This window comes from Canis lupus, chromosome 15, assembly GCF_048164855.1.
Source record: "Canis lupus baileyi chromosome 15, mCanLup2.hap1, whole genome shotgun sequence".
Taxonomy (NCBI): Eukaryota; Metazoa; Chordata; class Mammalia; order Carnivora; family Canidae; genus Canis; species Canis lupus.
The window spans coordinates 16,083,105-16,104,711 of NC_132852.1; the positions used below are offsets into that span (position 1 = coordinate 16,083,105).

Sequence of the window (21,607 nt, forward strand, 5' to 3'; positions counted from 1 at the left end):
CTACACCCAGGATTTAACTGAAGTTAAACTTTGTCTTTATTAACAAATTTATAATACAACTTTACTACAGTATTTGAGTCTGAGATACTTTAAAAAATATTTGGTCGCTGAGGAAGACATAAATTATAGTAAGCATCTTTGTTCCAAAAGTCTGGGCCTTTCCATCCACACCAGCCCTAGATTTGGGAGAAGGGATAGGAAAACCTTTTACTAAATTATAGGATTACATGATCAAAATAGTAACATTTTACAATCCTGTTCCGTCAACTGGATCCCAGAAAAGACTCTATCTATATAACTCAAAGATCTGAACTCTATAAAGCACAGAAAAGTAACATACTTGGGTCCATTTCAGATAGAGTTAAAAAAAAAAAAGTCAATTCTATAGTATTTAACCAAAGAAATGATAAAAAAAAGAAAAAGCTTCGTTATGGTAACATTACTCCAGATACCACACTTTTATTGATTCTAAGTTTTATGATTCTGGTAGCCAATGGCAGGTAATAGTTGAATGGGCAATCTGCTTTTGTGATCCATTAAAGGCTGTTCTAGGGATCATGATGTGCATCTCAGCTACGAGGAAATGTGGCAGGGAGAAATCTGCTGGCCTCTTGAATTGCCCTTCACTGTCCTTCCACTTTCCAATCTTTTCCATCCTTTTCCCCAGCAGAGAAAATTACTTTTAAACAAAAATCTCACTGTGAATACAAAAGTCCATCAAATTTTCTCTAGGGCCGTCAATTTTCTTAAAGACCCAGCTAATGACTAGTCTGAGTTCTAGCATTCTGAAATGAAATGCTTTGCTTGTGAGGAGGCCAGACAGAACTCTTAAAATAAATACCACCCAGTGAGTGACAAGTGCTGTGGTCTTACTCTTTCGCCTAACTCCGAAGCTGCTGTGTACTCTGCAGTGATCTAGAGCTGAAGTTTATGATTTCTACAGAAGATAGCGTGTTAGCTTTATTTTGTAGTGTGGAGATTGGAGGGCTGAGTAGAGCTGCTCTTTAGGTTTTGTGTTTTTCTGATTGCAAAAACAAGATACACATTATAAAAGTTCAAATGAAAGTAAAAATCAAATCCTCCATCAGTCCTATTTCCTTGTTCCCACGTAACCACAAAATTTGTGTTTTTTTTCCGTCTTTGAGACCTGTTTCTATACGTACTTTTTTTTTGTTGTTATCTTTCTTAGCAAAAGCTTTTCTAATAAATTTAATGTGCTAAAATCTGTTTTCTTCCGGATGAATAAAGGCTTATACTATCTGTTTTAATCTTTTAGGTCTTTTCCACGTAACCAGACTCAAATTATTTTAAGGAGAAGTGAGTAGAGAGGGTGCCCAAACCAGAAACTGATGAGAATAGATAGAGGAGCCATGCTCTTTTTCTTGAGGCAACTAGTCTGGGAAATGGGAAAGTGGGAAACTTCAAATGGGAAAGTTCCACAAGACGGTAGACAGGTTGCTCAGAGGCAGAACTTTCCCTACGGGGCCCTTGCTAGACTGAATGTTTGTGTCCTTCCAAAATTCATGTTGAAACCTAATGGCTGATACCTAAGGTGATGGTATGTGGAAGCGGGGCCCTTAGGAGGTGACTAGGTCATGAGTGTGGAGCCCTCATGGATGGGATTAGTGCGTGCCTTCATTAAAGGAGGCCCCAGAAAGGTCCCTGATCCCTTCCACTTTGTGCAGACACAGTGAAAAAGACTGCTGTCTGTGAACTAGTAAGTGGGGCTCACCAGACCAAATCTGCTGGTGCCTTAGGTTTCCCCACCTCCAGAACTGTGAGGAATAAATTTCTATTGTTTCTAAGCCACCTGGGCTATGGTGTTATGTTATAGCAGCCCAGGCTATAAGACACTGCTCTAGATTCTTGAGTCAAGTGAGAGTCAATAGTTCTAGTGATGGCCAGGCCTTGGCTTCATGGTGCCTTATTATGTGCTAACAGGGCAAAGGGTTTTCTAACATTGAAAATTCTTCAGAAATAGAACTAGCAAAGAAGGACAGTACAATCCACAGAGAAAGTAATCCAGGACAATGCCTTATTCTATCCAACTGCTTCAGAAAACACTACCTACACACTTCCTTGTACTGCAAAGTTCCTTAAACCAGCCAGAAAGCAGTAATTTTATTATCTATATCACACTTTTAATTAAAATGATTAAGGCTTCCCATTGCCTCTAAGATAAAATCTAAATGCTCTTTTTCTCTGCCTGGCTCACAATTTTAGTTCTTGCCTCTCCCTCCAGCCAAACCTCTTCGACAGCTCTAATCATGTTAAGACTGCTTAGTTCTGGGAACACGTCTGACGTCCTTTCACTGTCTCTAAGGGATCCCCCTACTGCATCAGCCTTGTTGTGAACTCCACCTTAGAGAACCATATGTTTTCTTGGGAATACTTTTTTAGATTGCTTCTGTCTTCTACACTAGACTGAGAGCTTCTTAAAGACCTTTGTAATGCCCCTATTACCTTGGACAGTGGATGGCACATATTAGGTACTTCATGCTGAATAGGTGGATACTTTGCTACATAAAGAGAATAAATACTGATCTCATTTTCATGTACCAGCCAAAAACATTTCATAGATTTAAAAGTCCAAATGTTTTGAAAGAAAAATGCAGGACACATTTATATCCTGTTAGTATTTATAGTCTTATCGCTGATAAAATACTAAACTGGCCTATAAAGAGTTCAGCTATACACACCCCAAAGCTCTTCACATACTCAAACCCCTTATCCTTAGGGCTTTGGTAACCTCATGCAGTTACATTCTTTTCAACTTCTGAAAGTGTCTCACCAATGAATTTCAATGCTAAACCACGTAATTTCTCAAGAATTGTGCTTTTTTTTTTAAAAAAGGACCTAATTAAATTATAACTTCAAAGTTTAGAGAAAGCTATTTCTTGGTATTAATGATATTGACTTAAGTGACAATATGAGAAAAATGAAGGGTAGTGGGTAAAAGTACGATATATTCCTTGGTTTGTGGCTGAAAAAGTTGTATGCATTTTTTGTGATTTTAATATATTTGGCAAAGAATATATAAGTTAAAATTCAAGTTAATTAAGTCTTATTATACTTGCCAATATGAGTTTTCACATGTAGAATTAGTTGCCTATAAATTAAGTTACATTTATAACTCCTTTCACTGATATTATTAGTATCAATGAATACTCTTAAATTTGTCTCAAATTCAAATATTTTATAGAATGAGATTAAACTATATGTAAATAAATTAAAAGTAGGTAAGCCTCCATAATATCTAACACACTGCTTAGTTTGTTTTTGGCTAATAATACAATTATAAGGTTATTTAATCCACTCTATTTTAATACATTTGTTTATGCAAAGCTGTAACATCTCCAGAGGAATATATGAACTCTTTGTTCCATTAAGTTTAATAACTAAGAAAGTCTTCATAAATCTAACCTAAATTTTGTTCTCTGCAATTCATGTTAGTTCCCTCTTATCCTATCTTCTTTTTTTTTTTTTTTGGTTTGTCCTCCCTATCTAGACGGATACTACTCACAGCCCTGGAAATACCTCGAGTGTGGCTCACAGCCCTTGCTTCATAATCTTTCTGTTAATGGCCATTTTGGTCTCCTTTTCTTCCAGGTTCTTTGCCATGCATCTAAATTTGTGTTAAACAGATACTTACCTTTTCCAAAATAACTTGCAGATCTTCAGCGCCTGTGTAATGTGGATCTAAAATCAGAAATTTTATCTGCCCTGTAATCTCATTCCATGCCACTCCTAGTATTGTGTGGGCCAAAACTCCTCCTCCTATAGCAAGGGAAATATGAAATATGAAAGGGCATATATGAAATATGAAAAGGCATATATGAATCTCAGCTTCCTATTCCAATTTCAATTTAAAAAGATTATTTTGCCAATTAATTGATCTAACACCTTAAAATAGACTAGCTTATATTACTAAAGACCACAGATAATGTCAAGTATACTCTGAGAAGATATTTTAAAGAATTATCTTTAAAATCAGAAAAGATTCAATCATATTTGTAATCATAGCAGGTTTATATTCCACTGCCATATCCATGGAATTACCTAAACTGGATTTAGAAAGGGCTATGAGGATCACAGTCACTGCTGTGATGCCTCTCTCAGCATATGGACAATGCTGCCTCTGCTCTGAGTACCTCCAGTGGGACAGCCCACCTCCCTGTTCAGGTCTTTCTGATATTCTGCTAAAATCTGTCTGCCTGCATATTTTATAGTCCAGTGTTTGCCCTCTGTCATCACAGATCAAGTCTTATTCTTCACAAAATCATCAGCGTTTAGATCAATGATTTATAAAGCCCAGAGAGGTGAAGCAATTTATATGATGTCACATAGCCAGCCAAGTTAGAGACAACACCATGACTTAACTGGCTCAATTGAGTGGCCTCTTTTCTATACTGCTCTTGACTCTAAGTATTTCAACAGTTAGCACTTCTTAGCTTTTACTTCTGTTTATTACAATCTTTTTTATAACTTTCCTCCCACCTTGCAAACTAAAAAATAAATATCCAGAGATCAGTATTAATGGTATAAAAGCTAATTTTAAAATGTTTTAAAATGACTGATATTATGACATTATTTATATTAACAATAAGTTTTATATATTCTCCCCTTTACTCAAAGAGCCCAAGATGTCCAAAACACCTTACCGATCATGACTGGAGTTCCTTCAGTCTGGAAATGATTAGCCAGCTCCCGTCCTTGAGAGGCCATTTCACAACCTTGGCTAGAAAGAAATCATTTTCCATCAGATGAACGATTTCTCACACTTATGTCAAATAAGGAGTTTGGGAGCCAGTGTTTTCTACTGTTTTTTTGTTTTGTTTTTTGGTTATTGAAAAAAAAAAAAAACGGTATAAATTTAACTAACATTAAGTAGTAGGGAACTGACTTGAGAAGAACTTAAAACACCATAACCTCTCTAAGTATTTAAGGCCACTAAATGTGCTAGGCCACTAAAAGCAAGCTAGAAAACCTTGCTTCTTTGCTTGTTTTTTTTTTTTTTTAAAGCAAAGGGCTTTCTTTTTTTTTTTTTTTTAATTTTTATTTATTTACTCATGATAGTCACAGAGAGAGAGAGGCACAGAGACACAGGCAGAGGGAGAAGCAGGCTCCATGCATCGGGAGCCTGATATGGGATTCGATCCCGGGTCTCCAGGATCGCGCCCTGGGCCAAAGGCAGGCGCCAAACCGCTGCGCCACCCAGGGATCCCGCTTCTTTGCTTGTTAACGGAAGACTGAAAGTGGTCACCTCAATGGCCACGGGGCTCTTATGTGTGGATTTAATTTCAGAAGAATGAGTTTTAAGTCCTGGGTTCTTCTTGTCTTCTTGCCATCAGACAGTCTATACTTCCTCTTCTTTAGACTGGGACCAATCACCCCTGTCCTGTCTACATGACAGAAGATTTGGGACTAAAATAGACACTATCTGTGACACCAAAGTGGAAACTGCAATATGTTTTCAAGTACAACATATTATTATTGGCATTTCAAGTACAATGTCCTACACAATTTGTACTCTTGAGAAGAGAGAAAGATAGCCAGATAACGGGAGATTATTTTTTAGATTGGAGGTGCTGGGTGGTACTAATCCTTAGTACCATACAAAATTTTAATGTGCCAAAATGTTCACTCTTTCATCACCATATGCTTCACTACTTAATCTATCATTTATTTGTTAGTTCTGGTTTCCACAGAAAATCCAAACTGCAATTGTGAAATCATATGTTCTTGGACATAATCACATGGACAAAAAAGGATAATGTTACTATATCTATTGAGATTATTATAATAGAAAACTTATTTAAAACATAAGGTTACTAACAAGGAATAAGCTAGCTATTGTCATAGAAATCATATTATTTAGTTACTATTTGCTCATTTTTTATTTTTATTTTTTTAAGGATGTATTTATTTAGAATACAGGGTGGGGGTGGGGTGGGGAGGAAGAGAGGGAGAGGGAGAGAAAATCTCAAGCAGACTCTACACTGAGTTTAGAGCCTGATGCAGGGCTCAATCCCAGGGCTCTGAGATCACATGTTCATATTTTAATACTAGAATTACGGTTAAACTGTATTGGGAAAAAATGACTATATTACTTTGACACATTATTAGCTTATTGACATCTTAAGAAGAAAAAGCAGTCACAGATCAAATTTGATTTTCTTCTTTCAAGACTTTTTAAGGACTTAAGGATAAAAAAAAGTCGATTTTCTGTAACTCTAGTCAAAATTGACATATTTCCAAGTTTTCTTCTTCCTGGCTAAAATTAAGCCTACAACCTGCAAGTATATATCACAAAGTTTATTCATCAACTCAAAGTCTTCTAAAAAAATAACCAAAAAATTTAGGGTTTAAAAATGAGATTTATAAAGCAATGAGGCAACATGGAGGAGAGGAAGTAAAAACAGCATGGAGGAAGAGAAAGGAGAGAAATATGTAATTTTCCTCTTATTTTAATAAAATGACAAAGTTGTTTTGAAAGGATTTCACTAATTTCTTAAAGTATCCTCACCTGACAAACAATATTTTTGAAGTTACACCAATCAGTTGGTTCAGTACCAGCTGTACCTCGATGGATCCAATCCATTGTCGTGATCCAACAAATGTTGCTGGTTTGTCCCCGGCATCAACTAGGGCCTTTGTGTATTTAAAAACACAAAAAGATCCATATACAAGACAGCTATTAAAAACTACAGTTAGGATCTCTTCCCTGATTACCAGTATATTTTTTTGCTTCAAAACAGAAATAAGTCTATACCATGAGGTAATAATAATTATTAATAGTATATTAAGGCTAATGAAATGTACAATTGATTATAACTTTAAGTGGCATGTTCTGTACCTGCTGAATTTCTCTGTGTGTTGGAATGGATCTCTCTGTGTAGCCTTGGTGTTTGAACCAAGAGCAGATTGTCTGCAGAGATCGGTAAGCACAGCCCCAGCCATTGTCATCTATCCGATCCTGCATATAGTGATGATAGCCATAGATACCCTGGACCATATAAATCTAGATAAAAAGAAGAAATATAGTAACATATTAACTTAGGATAGATACACATATTTTATACACACATCCAAGCCAAGTTTACTGTTCGCAGAGCTAGACAGTTACCTTAGTTCCTTACAAAAATGACTTCAGAAAACTATAGTTGAACATTATATTTTCTTGTTTTTTTATTAAATGTTCCAAGTCCTTACCATAGGCTATAAAGCCTGGCAAGTCCTGCCCTCTGGCCTCCTCTCCAGTTTCATCTTGTACCACTTTCCCTGTTGCTTGCTCTGCTTTAGGTTCAGGTATACCAGGGGCAATCTAATGTCAAAGCCTTATAGTTCCCTCTGCCTGGAACACTTTGTTCCCAAATAATTTGCAGCTCTGCCCCTTACTTCACTCAGGTCTCTGCTCAACCTTCTGTGATCACCCAGCCTAAAAATGGCACGCTTACCCCCTCACCACCCATCTCCTGCTCTGGTTGTCATTCTATCCTGCTTTATTTATTTTTCAGAGCACCACTTGACACTTACTACTGTTTAAATCTCTGCTTAACCACACTAATATGTGAGTTAAATAAGAGCAAATACTATCTTATTTATTTCTGGGCCCAAGCTTCTACAGTGGGTCTGGCAAACGGTTAATAGATAATAAACGTTTGTTGAATAAATGATGAAAGAAGGAAGGAATAAAAGAATGAAAGGAGCCATATGATGGGATATATGAAGAATATTTCTTCAATTTTGTAAATCTGCCATTGATTACAGCCCAGGAATGCTATTTAAGTATCCTTAAATAAAGGCCAAGGTCATATAACTTCTTTATTGTAGTATAAAGTTAAGAATATGTTTTTAAAATTTTTTTCCCACAAACTGGTATTATTTTTTTAAAAAATTAGGTAAGAGGAGGCATGGACAGATATAGAATCCTTACCCAACAATTAGACAATATATTCTCAAGCACACACAGAAAATTTATAACTAGAACATTGTGGTAGGCTGAAAAATGGTCCCCAAATGGTATCTATGTCCTAATCCCTAGAACCTGTGGAGTCTACCTTATCTGATCAAAAGGCAAAAAAAAAAAAAAAAAAAAAAAAAAGGGTGGGAGGGATTCCTTTGCAGATGTGGTTAAAGATCTTAACATGTGGGGAATTTTCCTGGACTATCCAAGGTGGGCCTGAAATGCAACCACAAAGTATCCTTGTGAGGGAGGAGAAAGGGAAATCTGACACAGGAGAAGAGGAGGCGAAGTGACCACAGAGGCTGATGGGAGTGATGCAGCCAAGGAGCACTGGCAGCTACCAGATGCTGGAAGAGGCAAGGGATGGATTCTCCCCAAAGCCTTTGGAGGGAGTGTGGCCCCCCTAACACCTTAGTTTCAGCCTACTGATAGAGATTTCAGACTTGTGGCCTCCATAACTGAGAGCATACATTTTTGTCATTTTAAATACCACATTTTTGGTTTCTATAGCATTCACAGGAAATGCCCATGTCTCAATGAATTTCAGAATCTGTATCATATAAAAATTGTTTCTGCCAGTCGGCAAAAGAGTCAGAAATTAGTAAAAATACATATACACATACCTACATAAATACACCTACCCTATCTAGAGGACTTCCAAATACAGTCTGAGAGAAGACATCTATGCAATCATCTACTAGAAAGCCATCAAGAGTTATGTTGTTAGAGACTCTACATTTTGCATTGCGTATTCTGTGACTCTAGGACTGTGACAGAGCAAGATTTTTAACCAGGAAGAGGTCTCCCAGGATTTCCTCCCACATAAGCAAAATATATGAAAGGATTTAGTATCATTGACGTGCTGACTAGAGACTCATCTGTCCACATGTAATGGTAAGTGCCCAGCCTGGGTCTCTCCGTGGGAAGCTGGTCTGTCCACAGCTCTTGCGGATACAGGTACTGTCCTCAGTGCACTCTGATGGCCAGGACTAGAAGTGAGCCCTTAAGTCCTCTAGGTAGACATGATATCATATATTCATTTTTTATTCTTAAGATTTCCTTACAAAGCACATAGAGACTCAGCAGATACTGAATAAATGCCATGACGTAACAGACAATTCCTCTTGGGAATGTAAGTTGAGAGGTACAGTGAATCAGGCAGTATGGGGTGGGAATGGAGCTGAAGTGATATGGGCAGTGAGCAGCTTTGAGGGTGGTAAGAAACAGTTGGAAACAATGAGGAAACAGGTTGAGAAAACACAGAGTAAAAGCAGGCCAGTCAGGATCAAAGCATTCCCCTGGAAAGCAGTAGAAATGTCACCAAAGAGTCAGTGGAGACCTGAGACAGGAGGCTGCCAGTTACAGGGCTGCTCTGCTCTAAGAGGCTGGGCTGAGCAAGTATTCCTGTTCTTGAATGCCTAGCAGATCCTTTCTTCCTGTCTAGAGATGTCCTTAAAGAACCCCTCCCCACGCTCCGCCAATCCACTTATTTGAGCTACCGTAAGTGAGGATCCACCACTTGCACCTGGGTACTTGCTGCGCAGTAACATGCTTTGGGGAGAAAATGCTCTTCAATTAGTGTGATTTCTCAGGATCAGAATGAAAATAAATGGGGATAAGCCTTTAAATAAATTAGGGAATGGGATTTTAGTAGGAAAAATGTGGTACATACTATCTATTCCCTATCTTTTTAGACTATTGTGAATACTGCTATTTTAGGCAATGATTATTAAAAGAAACGAATGGTAAATTTTGTTTTAGAGACGACATACATTCTGAATCGATCCTTAAAACTTCCACTGGATACAAACAAAAATACCACTGACATTGACGATCAGTTGACTCCATAAATAATTATTAAACTCACCATACCAGTCTCTATGTTAGGTGGATTGAGGTAAGTATGTGGATTTCTAATGTAACCATCTTTGTATGGTTCATCTGGAAAGTGATAGGCATTAGATCTTCTGAAATACGGTCTGTCATGAGGCAGATTGAAGAGGTCATGTAACTCCTAAATGAAATCAGAATCAATAGAAGAGGAAAAAGTTAAATGTTAGATTCCTCGCTCATCAGTAAAGAAACTCAAACTAAAGATATAAAAAAAAAGATACCTATATATTGGTATAAAAGTTGTCAAACACTTATAATTCACAAAGGTCAAAGAGGGTGAGATTTAAACTAAAGCCAAATGAGAGTTATAAATGTTTTTCCACGGATATGGGTAGAAACTGGAAGGGAACACAGAAAAAATGAAAATGCAGTGAGCCTTCAACAATACAGGGAACAGAAGCACTGACCCCTCACACTGTCGAAAATCTACATTTAGCTTTTGACTCCTCAAAAGATGAATAGCCTAGTGTTGACTGGAAGCCTTCTGATAACATACACGTTAATGATTAATACATATTTTGTCGTCATTTATATTATATATTATATATTGTATTCTTATAATAAAGCAAGCTACAGAAGAAAATGTTATTAAGAAAATTATAAGGAAGGGAAAATACATTTACAGTGCTGTACTGTATTTATTGAAAGTAATCTGTGAATGAGTGGACTCTTGCAGTTCAAACCTGTATTATTCAAGGGTTGACTGTAATTTGTCCGAGTGAAAAATAACATGATTTCAAATTAATTATTTATTATAACACAGTCTGTTAAAAGACATTCAGGCTAAAGACTGGTTTTGAAACAGCCTTGTGAATGAGTAAATTATAATTAACAATGACAGAATTGCATGACAGTATTTTGAAAAGTCATGATTAGAGTACTTAACAAATACAAGTGGTGGGGATTAAATTAGGAGAAATTGGTGGTAGGAAACCAAAAATATGGCATCAAAATTAAAATGCACATACACGTTTAAAACGTGTAAAATTTTCCCAACTATATAAAAACATGACCGTTCCTTTGTAAAGCCTGACATTTTCTTTTTCATATCTCCTAAGTCCTCTCTCAGTTGGAATGGGACCATCTGGTGCCTCTGTAGGTCAATTCCACCAGCACTAACAGACGATGCTGAGGGATACAGTACTCCACCTCCTCCCAGGGACAGATGAGCAAGATGCTCCCATGGTATAATTTGATGGGTGCCAGGCAAAACCATACATCAAAGATATGTACTCCAATACCAGTCATTTCATTAATAAATCTCAGTTCTTTGAATGTTGACCATTCTTCTTTCAAAATGTCTCTAATAAAACCCAAATAATACTGGGAGGTGGGGGATGAAGTATTATTATAAGTCTGACACAGAATTAGCTATAAATTCTAAGTTTCCTTCTTTCTTTAAAAAATATTTTAAAATATTTTTTCAATTTATTTATTTATGATAGTCACAGAGAGAGAGAGAGAGAGAGGCAGAGACATAGGCAGAGGGAGAAGCAGGCTCCATGCACCGGGAGCCCGATGTGGGACTCGGTCCCAGGTCTCCAAGATCGCGCCCTGGGCCAAAGGCAGGCACCAAACTGCTGCGCCACCCAGGGATCCCTAACTTTCCTTCTCTAACTGTAATCTTGTTTCTTTCACAAATCTGAAAGTAACAGAAGGGAAAAGGAATTTATTTATAAACACTCAGCAGCAGCTTCAGGCATGTAAGCATCTTTTCATTTCGGTATTTCATTATGGAAAAAGTTCACAGAACATATGAACTACACTGAATGTCTGAAATCAAAATGTTACATATGGCTTAGCATATTTTTTCATTAATATACTTTTTAAAAAGTTACATATCAACACAAATTAAGTAACATGTAAAAATAGCAGTCTGATTCTACTTTCATATTAAATCACAAAAGAATTTCTATTTATTAGAAATGTTTAATAGAAAATGAATGATGGTCATAGTTTTTCTAAGGTTAAATGTATTGGTTTTACCTTTCTATAAGCCTGCAGCTGACCATCTGGAATTCCTGATGGATATGAAATTGTTACAAGATTGTTTTCCCCTGGCAATAGAAAGTGCAGTGGTTCAGGAACCACAATAGATGTTCCTTTCATATGTTTCAAAAGGCACTTTTCCATATCCCTTAGTTGGTTATGAATTGCATCAACTAGAAGTTTACGAACTCTGTGAAGGGAAATATTTGAGTGCATTAACAAAAGTTATAGTGGCCATGATAAATAAGAGTGGAGAGTTAAGATAACCCAAATACAGTAAAAAACTTGATTAGACCAAGATTATTAAATTATGCAAAGTTAAGTAAACTGTGTATTTCCTCTGTGTAGCTAAAGGGAAAATCCTATAGGTTTGTATACTACTCTACTTCCTCCAAATAAACATTTAATTACTAGATGACTCAGTTTAATAACAAACAAGGAATAAATCATAGTAAAAATAACAACAATTCTGGATATGCCTACATGATCTTTAAAAATGGGCTCTGAATACTCTGGGGAGGAGTGCTTATTTAAATGTGCCAGTAGAAGAACAAAACACTTACTTTCCCCATGTTTCTTCTGGAGCAACAGATAGAACTACGTCAACAGGTAAAGTCATACTAACATAGTGATGTCCTCCACTTTCTCTTTCAATGATGGGGGTTATAGCTCCCAGAGAGGTTGACATTTCCAGCATAAGATCTATATTTACTATTTGATGCTATAAAGACAAACAGTAATAGTCAACTTTTAGCACATTGAACATTAAATATAAAAGGCGAGTAAAAGGACTTTTTAAGGGCTACAGAAAGCTGTATTACAGTAAATTGCTTAAAAATACAAATCTTAAAAAAAACAACTCTTCTCTGCTTCAAAATAATCTGAGGAGAGGCAGAGGGTAAGTGAGGATGAAGTCAGATTGACCATGTGTTGATAAATATACTTTTAAACATTTGTGTGTGTGTGTGTGTGTGTGTGTGCGCTGTGAGAGAGAGAGAGAGAGCATGTGTGTGTTGATAAACATTAAAACTGGTATAAGTTCACCAGGATTCATATATTATTCTGCTTTTGTACAGACTTAAAAAAAATCAAAAACAAGATACAATAACCACAAACCAAAGGAACTTTAGAAAATACATTAGAATTATAAACCCATGGTCTAAAGAAAGAAAACCATAAACATACACTGAACACCATTAGTAGGTTTGATTTTGCTGTGGTACGTAGTAACCACTCAGAAAATACTTTCTATTTTGAACAAATAGAAATAGAACAAAATTTTTTGCTTTTTGCAAAACATTGAGAATACTGGAAGCCATGTTTCTCACTGGCAAAAAGTTATGAATTGTGTGAGGGAGAAGTAGAATTGGAAATATAATTTAGATAAATAAATAGGAATGTATTGTGTGTGTATGAATATACATATGGTATGTATGTATACATGTGCGTGCTCCTGGGAGAAATGGCTGATTTCTGAGCTGGAACATCGACAGTACATGATGTGCCTAGAACATCTTGTGGAAGAAAGTAGGAAGTACTCAAAAATAGCATCAGAAGGACATTGGAGCCAGCTTGAAGAAGCTTTCATTGGCCAAATCTTGGAAAATGTGAGCATCCAAATAACCAGTAAGAGTAATAGATAGTAACTCATTGCATAAAATAGAAACCCATGCTTCCATGCCTATAATAAATAGGGAACAACAACTCTTCTTTATGGTGTAATGTCATCTAATAAATGTAGAAGGAAATGACAGAAAAATCACCACTTTGTAATCATCAGGTTAATGTTGGACTCAGGCAAAAATGATCAGTTGATACTGGAAGTGGTGGGTAAAACTTTGGTGAGGAATAGGAGATATACACACACACACACACATATACACACACACATATATATAGCTCAAAGTATCTTACCACGAGATACTTACTACTTACAAGGGAAAAGAATAGTGCCCTCACAGAGAAGGAAACCAGTAGACACCATGTTAAGAGATCAGAGTTAACATGATGACTACTAGGAGCAGACTGACAGCACACACCTCTTTAATATGATGTGAAGAGGACAGGATATTACTTCTTATTCCTACCAATAGAGTACTACCTGAACTAATGATGAGGAAACCTAAAACAAACCCCAACTGAGGAACATCCTACAAGATAACTGACCTGTATTCTTCAAAATGTCAAGCTCCAACTACTGGTAATTATGAAATCATTTGATGTACAGCCCACGTGTTTTTTCGTACGTTTCATATTTGTAAATCTAATAGGTCATGTGGATGTCTCATGATGGAAACTGACCTCATGCTTTCCCCATCATCTTTACCAGAGCAAGAAAATGGTCATTCCCCTATCCAGTTCATTTCCAAGTATCATCCATTTATCCCCTAAATATCTCTTGTATCCCTTCCCTCCTCTTCATGACCATAGCTACTGGCTTAGTTCCGTTTCCTCTGAAGAGGCCCCCACCTACGTCTCTAACATCATGTCCAGCCTATTTCCCCATAACAGTCTAAGAAAGCACTGTAGTCATATTAACTTCATACAACTTCCTCCTTTGAAGTAGCTCCATTTTTTACCTCCAGGATCTGCCAAGTTTGTGGCATCTGGCAGGTCCTCAATAACTGGTTAAAAAGCAGATCTAAGAACAATGTGAAGAAAAGTAAGTTCTGTATTATTTACTCTCTCACAGCATAATGTGTCACTGTCATGTTTCAGGATGATTCCTTTTTATTTATTTTTAAGTAATTTGTAAACATTCTCGAGCTGTGTATTTTTGTGGGAGCAAAGAAAGAATCCCCAAAAAGGTATGTACTGAGATACATATTAATATGGAACAAAATCTTAGACGAGTACAACAGAGATAGAACCTCTGACTAGTCATTTTCTGGACCTCAATAATCTGATCTGTAAAAAATAAGGGAGCTGCATTAAATAATCACTCAGTTATCACTCCAGTCCAAATTAAAGGATTATATATTTTTAACACCAAGAAGACAGGTGACTTGCTTACCATGTCTGGTACCTTTCTGTCTTTCTTTCTCATAAATTTTCGTTTTGTGTCTTCCTCCTGTTCAAAGCTAAACGTTTAATACACAAAGATGTTTATTTTTTTAAAAAGATTTTATTTACTTATTCATGAGAGAGAGAGGGGCAGAGACACAGGCAGAGGGAGAAGCAGGCAGAGGGAGAAGCAGGCAGAGGGAGAAGCAGGCTCCATGCAGGAAGCCCAACACGGGACTCGATCCCGGGTTTCCAGGATCACACCCTGGGCTGAAGGCAGTACTAAACCGCTGAGCCACCCGGGCTGCCCGACAAAGATGTTTACAGTAAGAAATGACATTTTGAAAACATTTCTAGCAATTTTCAAACATACTCACTGAATAAAGCGCATTATGCTCTTACAAGGAGAACTATCAGCCAATTCTCCTGGGATGGTGTTAATATCACTGTTTGGCCATACGTACACTGAACTGTGGCAGATTTTGAACACAAGGGCATTTGAAGAAAGCTTGGTTGACAGGTCACTCAGCACATGTTTTAGTGCTTTCTTGATAAATATTTCTAAATTATAAAAATATAAATAGAAGTTAATATGAAAAATTTTAAACTTTTCAACATGAATGGTTCCAAACACATGAAAGTAGAACATAGTAAAATTGACTACCAATGAACTAGTCTCTGGATTCAATCATATGAAAAAACCATTTTGCCTTTCTTTTTAAAAAATTGAGATAAAATTCACAGACCACAAAATTCATCCTTTTAACGTATACAATTCAGTTGCTTTTAGCATATTGATAAGGTTTTACAATCATGATTATCTAATTTCAGAACAGTCATCAACCCAGAAGAACCTGACACTTATCAGCACTCACTCCCCATTCCTCTGACACTTACCCACAGCAACCACTAATCTACTGTCTGTCTCTACAAATTTGTCTATTCTGGACACTTCCTATAAATGTAATTACACAGTATGTGTCCTTTCATGTCTACCTTTCACTCTGTATAGTACTTTCAAGATTCATTCATATTGTTGCATAAATCAGTGCTTCATTTCTTTTTATGGCTGAATGATATTCCTTTGAATGGATACAACACACTTTGTTTATCCATTTATAAGCTGATATACACATGCATTGTTTCTTTGCTTTCTGGTTATCATGAATAATGCTATGAACATTTGTGTGCAAGTTACTGTGTGCATATTTGCTTTCAAGTCTTTTAGGTGATCACTTAGGAGTAGAATTGCTGGGTCACAGGGTAACTCTATGTTTAATCTTTTGAGGAACTGCCAAACTGTTTTCCAAAGGAGCTATGCCATTTTATAGTCACACCAGCAATGTATGAGGACACCAATTACTTTCAAAATACCATGTAACTTAGAGCAGTAAAACTGTTGAATGAAATTTAAATCTTTTTGGTGTTGTTTTTCTCTTTGGACTACATCTCACTAAGACTGTACAACCAAAGTACTGTATTCTAAAGTCACAGTTTTTTTTTTGGTAATGTGTCATTAACCTGACACTTGTTTGACTTCATTTTCAGGGATTTCCTTTTAATTCACTGCAATTTTTGGAATATGCAAAACATTTTCATGGCTCAAGAGGATATATTAAAAAAAGACAATACATATATATTTATTTTCGCTTTATATTTTTGAATCTTAAACCTATTTAACCTTGTGGCTAAAATATTTATTTAACTATCACATTGATATCTTGATAAATAAATACCTCAGGGTTGTGGTAGAGAAAAGATTACTTATAACAGGTTAGATTTTAAGACATCTTGGTATGTTTTAGAAAGCCAAATTTAAAGATTCTTAGCTGCACTACAAAAGACAAACATAATTCCTGGATTATCTTCTGTATATCCTTGAAGAACCAAGAGGTAAAGTAATCTAAAAAAATTGTGATGTCTTTAAAGTTAAGCACCTCCTTTCTCTATATTTTCTCATTAATGATTTCCTTCATTGAGTGTTTGAAAGAGTTTAATATTGTAGGAGGAATATAATCAAGTCGGAAGACAAACTCATATAAATTAATTACTTGGTAGAAAGCATTGTAGGCCTTGCTTACATTTGAAATTACATTATTGTATCTACTAACTACTGGATTAATTATACTTTGCAATAAGGTCATATATAATAAAGTATATCTTCAATTTATATGAAGTTGTGAAATATAAGGCATTAACCACACAAGTAACGTATTACCGAACAACTACACTTTGCTGACAAGATAGACCTGAAAATGAGTTTTAGTCTTTGTAAGTTGGTTCTCATCTTGATGGCACATTACAAACACCCAGAAAGCTTAATAATGCCTGGGTCTCTGTCCCAGAGATATACTTTCATTCATCAGGAGTGGGGACTAGAATGGACCAAGACGGAGAACAAGTTATTTAGCATGAAGGGATGAGTCAGAAAGAACATTCTACATTCTTTCCCTTCCTATTTCCATGGGGCCAGGAAATGATGACCAGCTAGTGGAACTGGCACTTTTCATTCCTTATCCTTCTGAACTTCTCTGTGGTTTCTGACACCACTGATCATACTTTTCAGGAGTGATTTTATTATCACAGTGTTAACGATCATCCCTCAGAGATATTCTCTCTTTCTAGGCCTGACCACACTCCCCTAAGTTTCAGATTCAAGTTACCCGATGCCTGCTGGGAATCTGCACTTGATATACTCTGGCATCTCAAATGAAACACCTTTCAAACACAGTTCCTCATCTTCCTCCTCTGATATTCTTTACTTCTGTTTGTGGCCTTAGCCCAAGTCAGAAAGAGGAAGACATCCTAGAGTCTGCTTTATACAAACTCTGCTGATATTTCTCCCATAGAATTCATACATCATTCCAAAACAACATAACTTCCAACAGTGTAGGATCTGGGGACTCAGAGTTTTGTATAGGTGCAAGTGTGCAATGTACAAATCTACATGCCTCATTTACATTGTGCTCAGTGTGGATATTTATATATATTCTGACAATTTTCTGCCAGTGGGCAGTAAATTTTTTTTTAAGAAAGGGGACATCTTTTTCTAATTTGTACAGAGGAGCCTCACAGGCTAGTGGTGGTGCTGGAACACAGTGCCTAAGTTTAAATCCAATTTCTAGAGCTTACTAACTATGATTTTCATTTATTTATCCTATCTCTCACTCAGTTTCATTTGCAAAATGAAAAAGTTCCCAGTATATTTCATCATCAACTTTATAATAAAAAAGGAGAGTTTTCTGGTCAGACCTACCATTAGCAGTAGCTAGCTGAAAAGCTAGATCAAGGCCTCCTCTTATTCTGAAGAGTATATCCATAGCCTCTGAAATTACAGAGACAAACAGAATCAAAATTCCTTTGTAAAACAAAATAAATTTATCCTCATACAAATGAGACTCTACCTGAGTTTGGGTTAAGGCATTAGTTAATTCTGATTCTAAAAATTATTTCATGAGTTGATTTTGTTTTATGCAGAAAAATAAAACACCCTGAATTCAAAATCAGGGGTTCTCAATCTTTGTTCCTCATTGAAATCACCCGAGGAGCTTAAAATTACTTACACTTGGGCTGCAAGTGTAAGTATTCTTACATATCCTGCTTTAGGGATTCTGATCAATTGATCTGGGGAGAATCCAGGCATAGAGATATCTCAAAACTTCCCTATGCCAGTGATTCTAATGTGAAAAGGCTGAGGACCAAAGATTCTAAACAAATTTTGTTACAACCTTAGCAATGTGTTTAAGAATGACAGGAAAACATCAATGGTAAAGAACTAGTTTTAGAATGGGACAAGAACATTGAATCTAATAGGATGACCCTGATGGTCAAGACAATGAGAGGAAACTAATGGTGGGAATATGAACTGTAGAAGTGGTCACAGGGCAATTATGGCCATAAGACTCAGAAGTCTTATATTCACATTCTTGGCTTAGTGATTCTGTATTTAGAAATGGAGTCTGAGGAAACCTGTGAAGTGAAAAGATGTTAAACTAAATGTCAGCAACAGGAGATTAGTAAAAACAATTATGAATATTATGCAGCTATGAAAAACACATATGCTTTAGAAGAATACTTAAAGGCAGAGGAAAATGCTTGCAACTTATAAAGGGAAAAAGCCCTTGTAAAATGGAATCTCTTAGTAGTTCTTAATGTGGGTTTATATGTTGAGTTTCAAGTAGTTGATGACATGGCAAATGACAGGAATCATTTTGTTGAGGGGAGAAAGAGAGAGGAAGGGAACATCTAAGAGGTTTCAAGACTTTATCAGATACTAAAAAAAGGTCTCAATCAGGCTGAAGAACCACACTACACAGTAAGAATCCTATTTTGAAATAAGTGAATAAGTAGTAACAATTACTGATCTCATAAAATGTAAAAGGTACCTTGATAAGGGATTGGACATTTATTAAAAATCCTCAGAACAGGGGCAGCCCGGGTGGCTCAGTGGTTTAGCGCCGCCTTCAGTCCAGGGCATGATCCTGGAGACCTGGGATCGAGTCCCATGTCAGGTTCCCTATGTGGAGCCTGTTTCTCCCTCTGCCTCAGAACATCATGAAGTAGGTACCATTACTATTTTTCTCTTTTCAATACCCTTGTCACTTTTCTTTTTTTTTTTTCAGAGAGAGAGAGACAGACAGACAGACAGACACTAGAGGGAGGGAAAGAGCAGAGGGAGAGGGAGAAAATCCTAACCAGGCTCCATGCTTGATCTCACGACCTTAAGATCATGACTTGAGCTGAAATCAAGGTTGGATGCTTAACCAACTGAGCCACCCAGGTGCCTCCTGCCACATTTTTTAAAGGATGATTGCTTTTACTTATTCCAGAAATTCTAATCTGTTGAAAGGTCATACCCTTTGCCTCAATTCTATTTCTGTATGTTTGTTCTGAGGAAATAATCAAAGTTCCGTAAAAAATTAACTTCAATTTTGTCCACTGTTGTTCATCATAGCAAAAAAAAAAAAAAAAAAAGGAACCACCTAAATAATAGTTAATCAATAAGAAGTTGGTTAAATAAAGAACAATATTACCATACAAATATTAGGTATATTTGTATATACTATACAAATAATTAGTTTTTAAAATTTATTTATTCATGAGAGACACAGGCAGAGGGAGAAGCGGACTCCCTCGGGGAGGCGGGTGAGGGACTGGATCCCAGGACCCCGGGATCAGGCCCTGGGCCTAAGGCAGATGCTCATCCAATGAGCCGCCCAGGTTGTCTGGAGCAAAAAAATTTTAATGACCATGGAAAATACTGAGGACGACGACAAAAGTTAAAAAAGACAGGCAGGAGCAAATGTAACTGTGTATGATTTTGCACAACGGAACTGATCACCTTTGTATTCTTCTGTAAAATGGCAAAAATCTACTATTTCACAGAAATGTGAAGATTCCCACAAAAGATAGAAATAAAATTTAAATGTTTTTTCCCCAAGGTTTTTAATTTATTTATTAATGAGAGAGACACACACACACACACACAGAGAGAGAGAGAGAGAGGCAGGCAGAGGAAGAAGCAGGCTCCATGCAGGGCGCCCGACATGGGACTCGATCCCGGGTCTCCAGGATCAGGCCCTGGGCCGAAGGCAGGTGCTAAACCACTGTGCCACCCGGGCTGCCCAAGTTTAAATAAAATTTAAACTGAGATGTGAAGGGTAAGTAGGTATCAGTATTAATTTCAAAGGGAAGACCGCGGGGGTGGGGTGGGGTGGGCGGTGGTGGTGGTGGTGGTGATGGAGAACCTGTTCTACTCAGGGGCACAGATTGGGGGAAGATCTGCTGGAAAGGATGCTAAGGATGCTTCAGACAACCCCCTCCCCTCCCCCCGCAGATGCTCGGATCTGATGCAGCAAGGACGGGGATGGCAGGGGCAGAGTCAGTGACCATTGCCGGCCACACAGAGAACAGAATGCACAGGGGCTGATTATCACTCAGATGTTCAGAAGTCTAGAAGAGGAAGAGCCAAGGATGATTTCGAGGGTTTCGGTCTGCACAACACGGTGGAGTCACGAAAAATGGGGCTCACTGGAGGAAGAGCGGGTGTGTGGGATGGGGGGGGGAGGAGAGGCGGGAAACAGGGAGTCAGTTTTGAACCTGCTGAGTTTGAAATACACACGAGTCCTCCAAAGTGAAGGTGCAATTAGTGGGAACAGACCTAGAGCTCGCAACACAGCTTTAAAAGCTGGAGATGTGAATTTGGGAGGAAGCGCAGGGTGCAAAGAAAAGCATCCCTGAAGGACACTACCTCCGCCATAGGGCTTGGAGGGCCCCGGCTGAGCAATTAGGAGAACCGGGCCGACACTTCTTCAAACCGTTGAGGAATCCAAATAGCCCCTGGTTCTCGAAGTGCTTTTGAGGAGGAGGAGGCGCGGGCCGCCCGGGTCACCGCCCCCGCCCCCCTCCCCGCTGAGCCGGGACATTTAGTCCAGCCTGTTTGGGGCCGACCGAGAGGAAGCCGGCCCAGACCACCGCGGGCCCCGCCAGCGCCAGCTCCTTCCAAGGGCTTGGCCCCACCGCTGCTACCAGAGTCCGAGGGGGAGCGCGGGGTCGCTGGCGAGCACAGGTACTCACCACGGTGGCTCCGCCGCGGGGATGATGGGGGCGCCCACATCAGCCCAAGGGCTCAGCGCGCTGGCCCGGAAGTGGCGTTACGAGGGGCGGAGCCTGGGACGGCGGACTACAACTCCCGACATGCCCCGCGGAACGTCGAGGGACGAATCTTGCCACACCTCTTGGCGGATGGATAACGGG

The 21,607-nt window shown here is 37.9% G+C and overlaps 1 protein-coding gene across 5 annotated transcripts; it reads right to left on the minus strand.

Moving 5' to 3' along the window:
* Nucleotides 1–12: 12 nt before the first annotated feature.
* On the minus strand, nucleotides 13–21,562 carry UFSP2 (UFM1 specific peptidase 2). Of its 5 annotated transcripts, XR_012007488.1 has the most exons (14): nucleotides 21,428–21,562; nucleotides 18,108–18,176; nucleotides 15,229–15,412; nucleotides 14,862–14,928; nucleotides 12,412–12,569; nucleotides 11,846–12,038; nucleotides 9,834–9,980; nucleotides 6,857–7,021; nucleotides 6,527–6,651; nucleotides 4,662–4,738; nucleotides 3,653–3,777; nucleotides 2,464–2,519; nucleotides 874–1,021; nucleotides 13–176 (listed from the first exon to the last, which is right to left on the minus strand). XR_012007488.1 is itself a non-coding variant. In XM_072775985.1 (13 exons), exons 1-13 carry the CDS (start codon nucleotides 21,465–21,467, stop codon nucleotides 961–963), a joined length of 1,467 nt encoding a protein of 488 aa, XP_072632086.1. In that variant the 5' UTR covers nucleotides 21,468–21,562; the 3' UTR covers nucleotides 13–960. The 5 variants fall into 5 exon arrangements, 3 of the variants coding, with proteins under 3 accessions (XP_072632086.1, XP_072632088.1, XP_072632087.1); XR_012007489.1 differs by lacking the exon at nucleotides 2,464–2,519; XM_072775985.1 differs by having other exon boundaries at nucleotides 13–1,021.
* Nucleotides 21,563–21,607: the final 45 nt, after the last annotated feature.

Coding starts and splice junctions, on each gene's coding strand:
- UFSP2 (XM_072775985.1), bottom strand. CDS start 21,467: ATGTGGGCGCCCCCATCATCCCCGCGGCGGAGCCACCGTG. Junction 7,022..9,833: donor CTAACATAGAGACTGGTATG/GTGAGTTTAATA, acceptor CTTTTTATCTAG/ATTTATATGGTCCAGGGTAT. Junction 1,022..2,463: donor TGTGCCATCCACTGTCCAAG/GTAATAGGGGCA, acceptor TTTTGCAATCAG/AAAAACACAAAACCTAAAGA.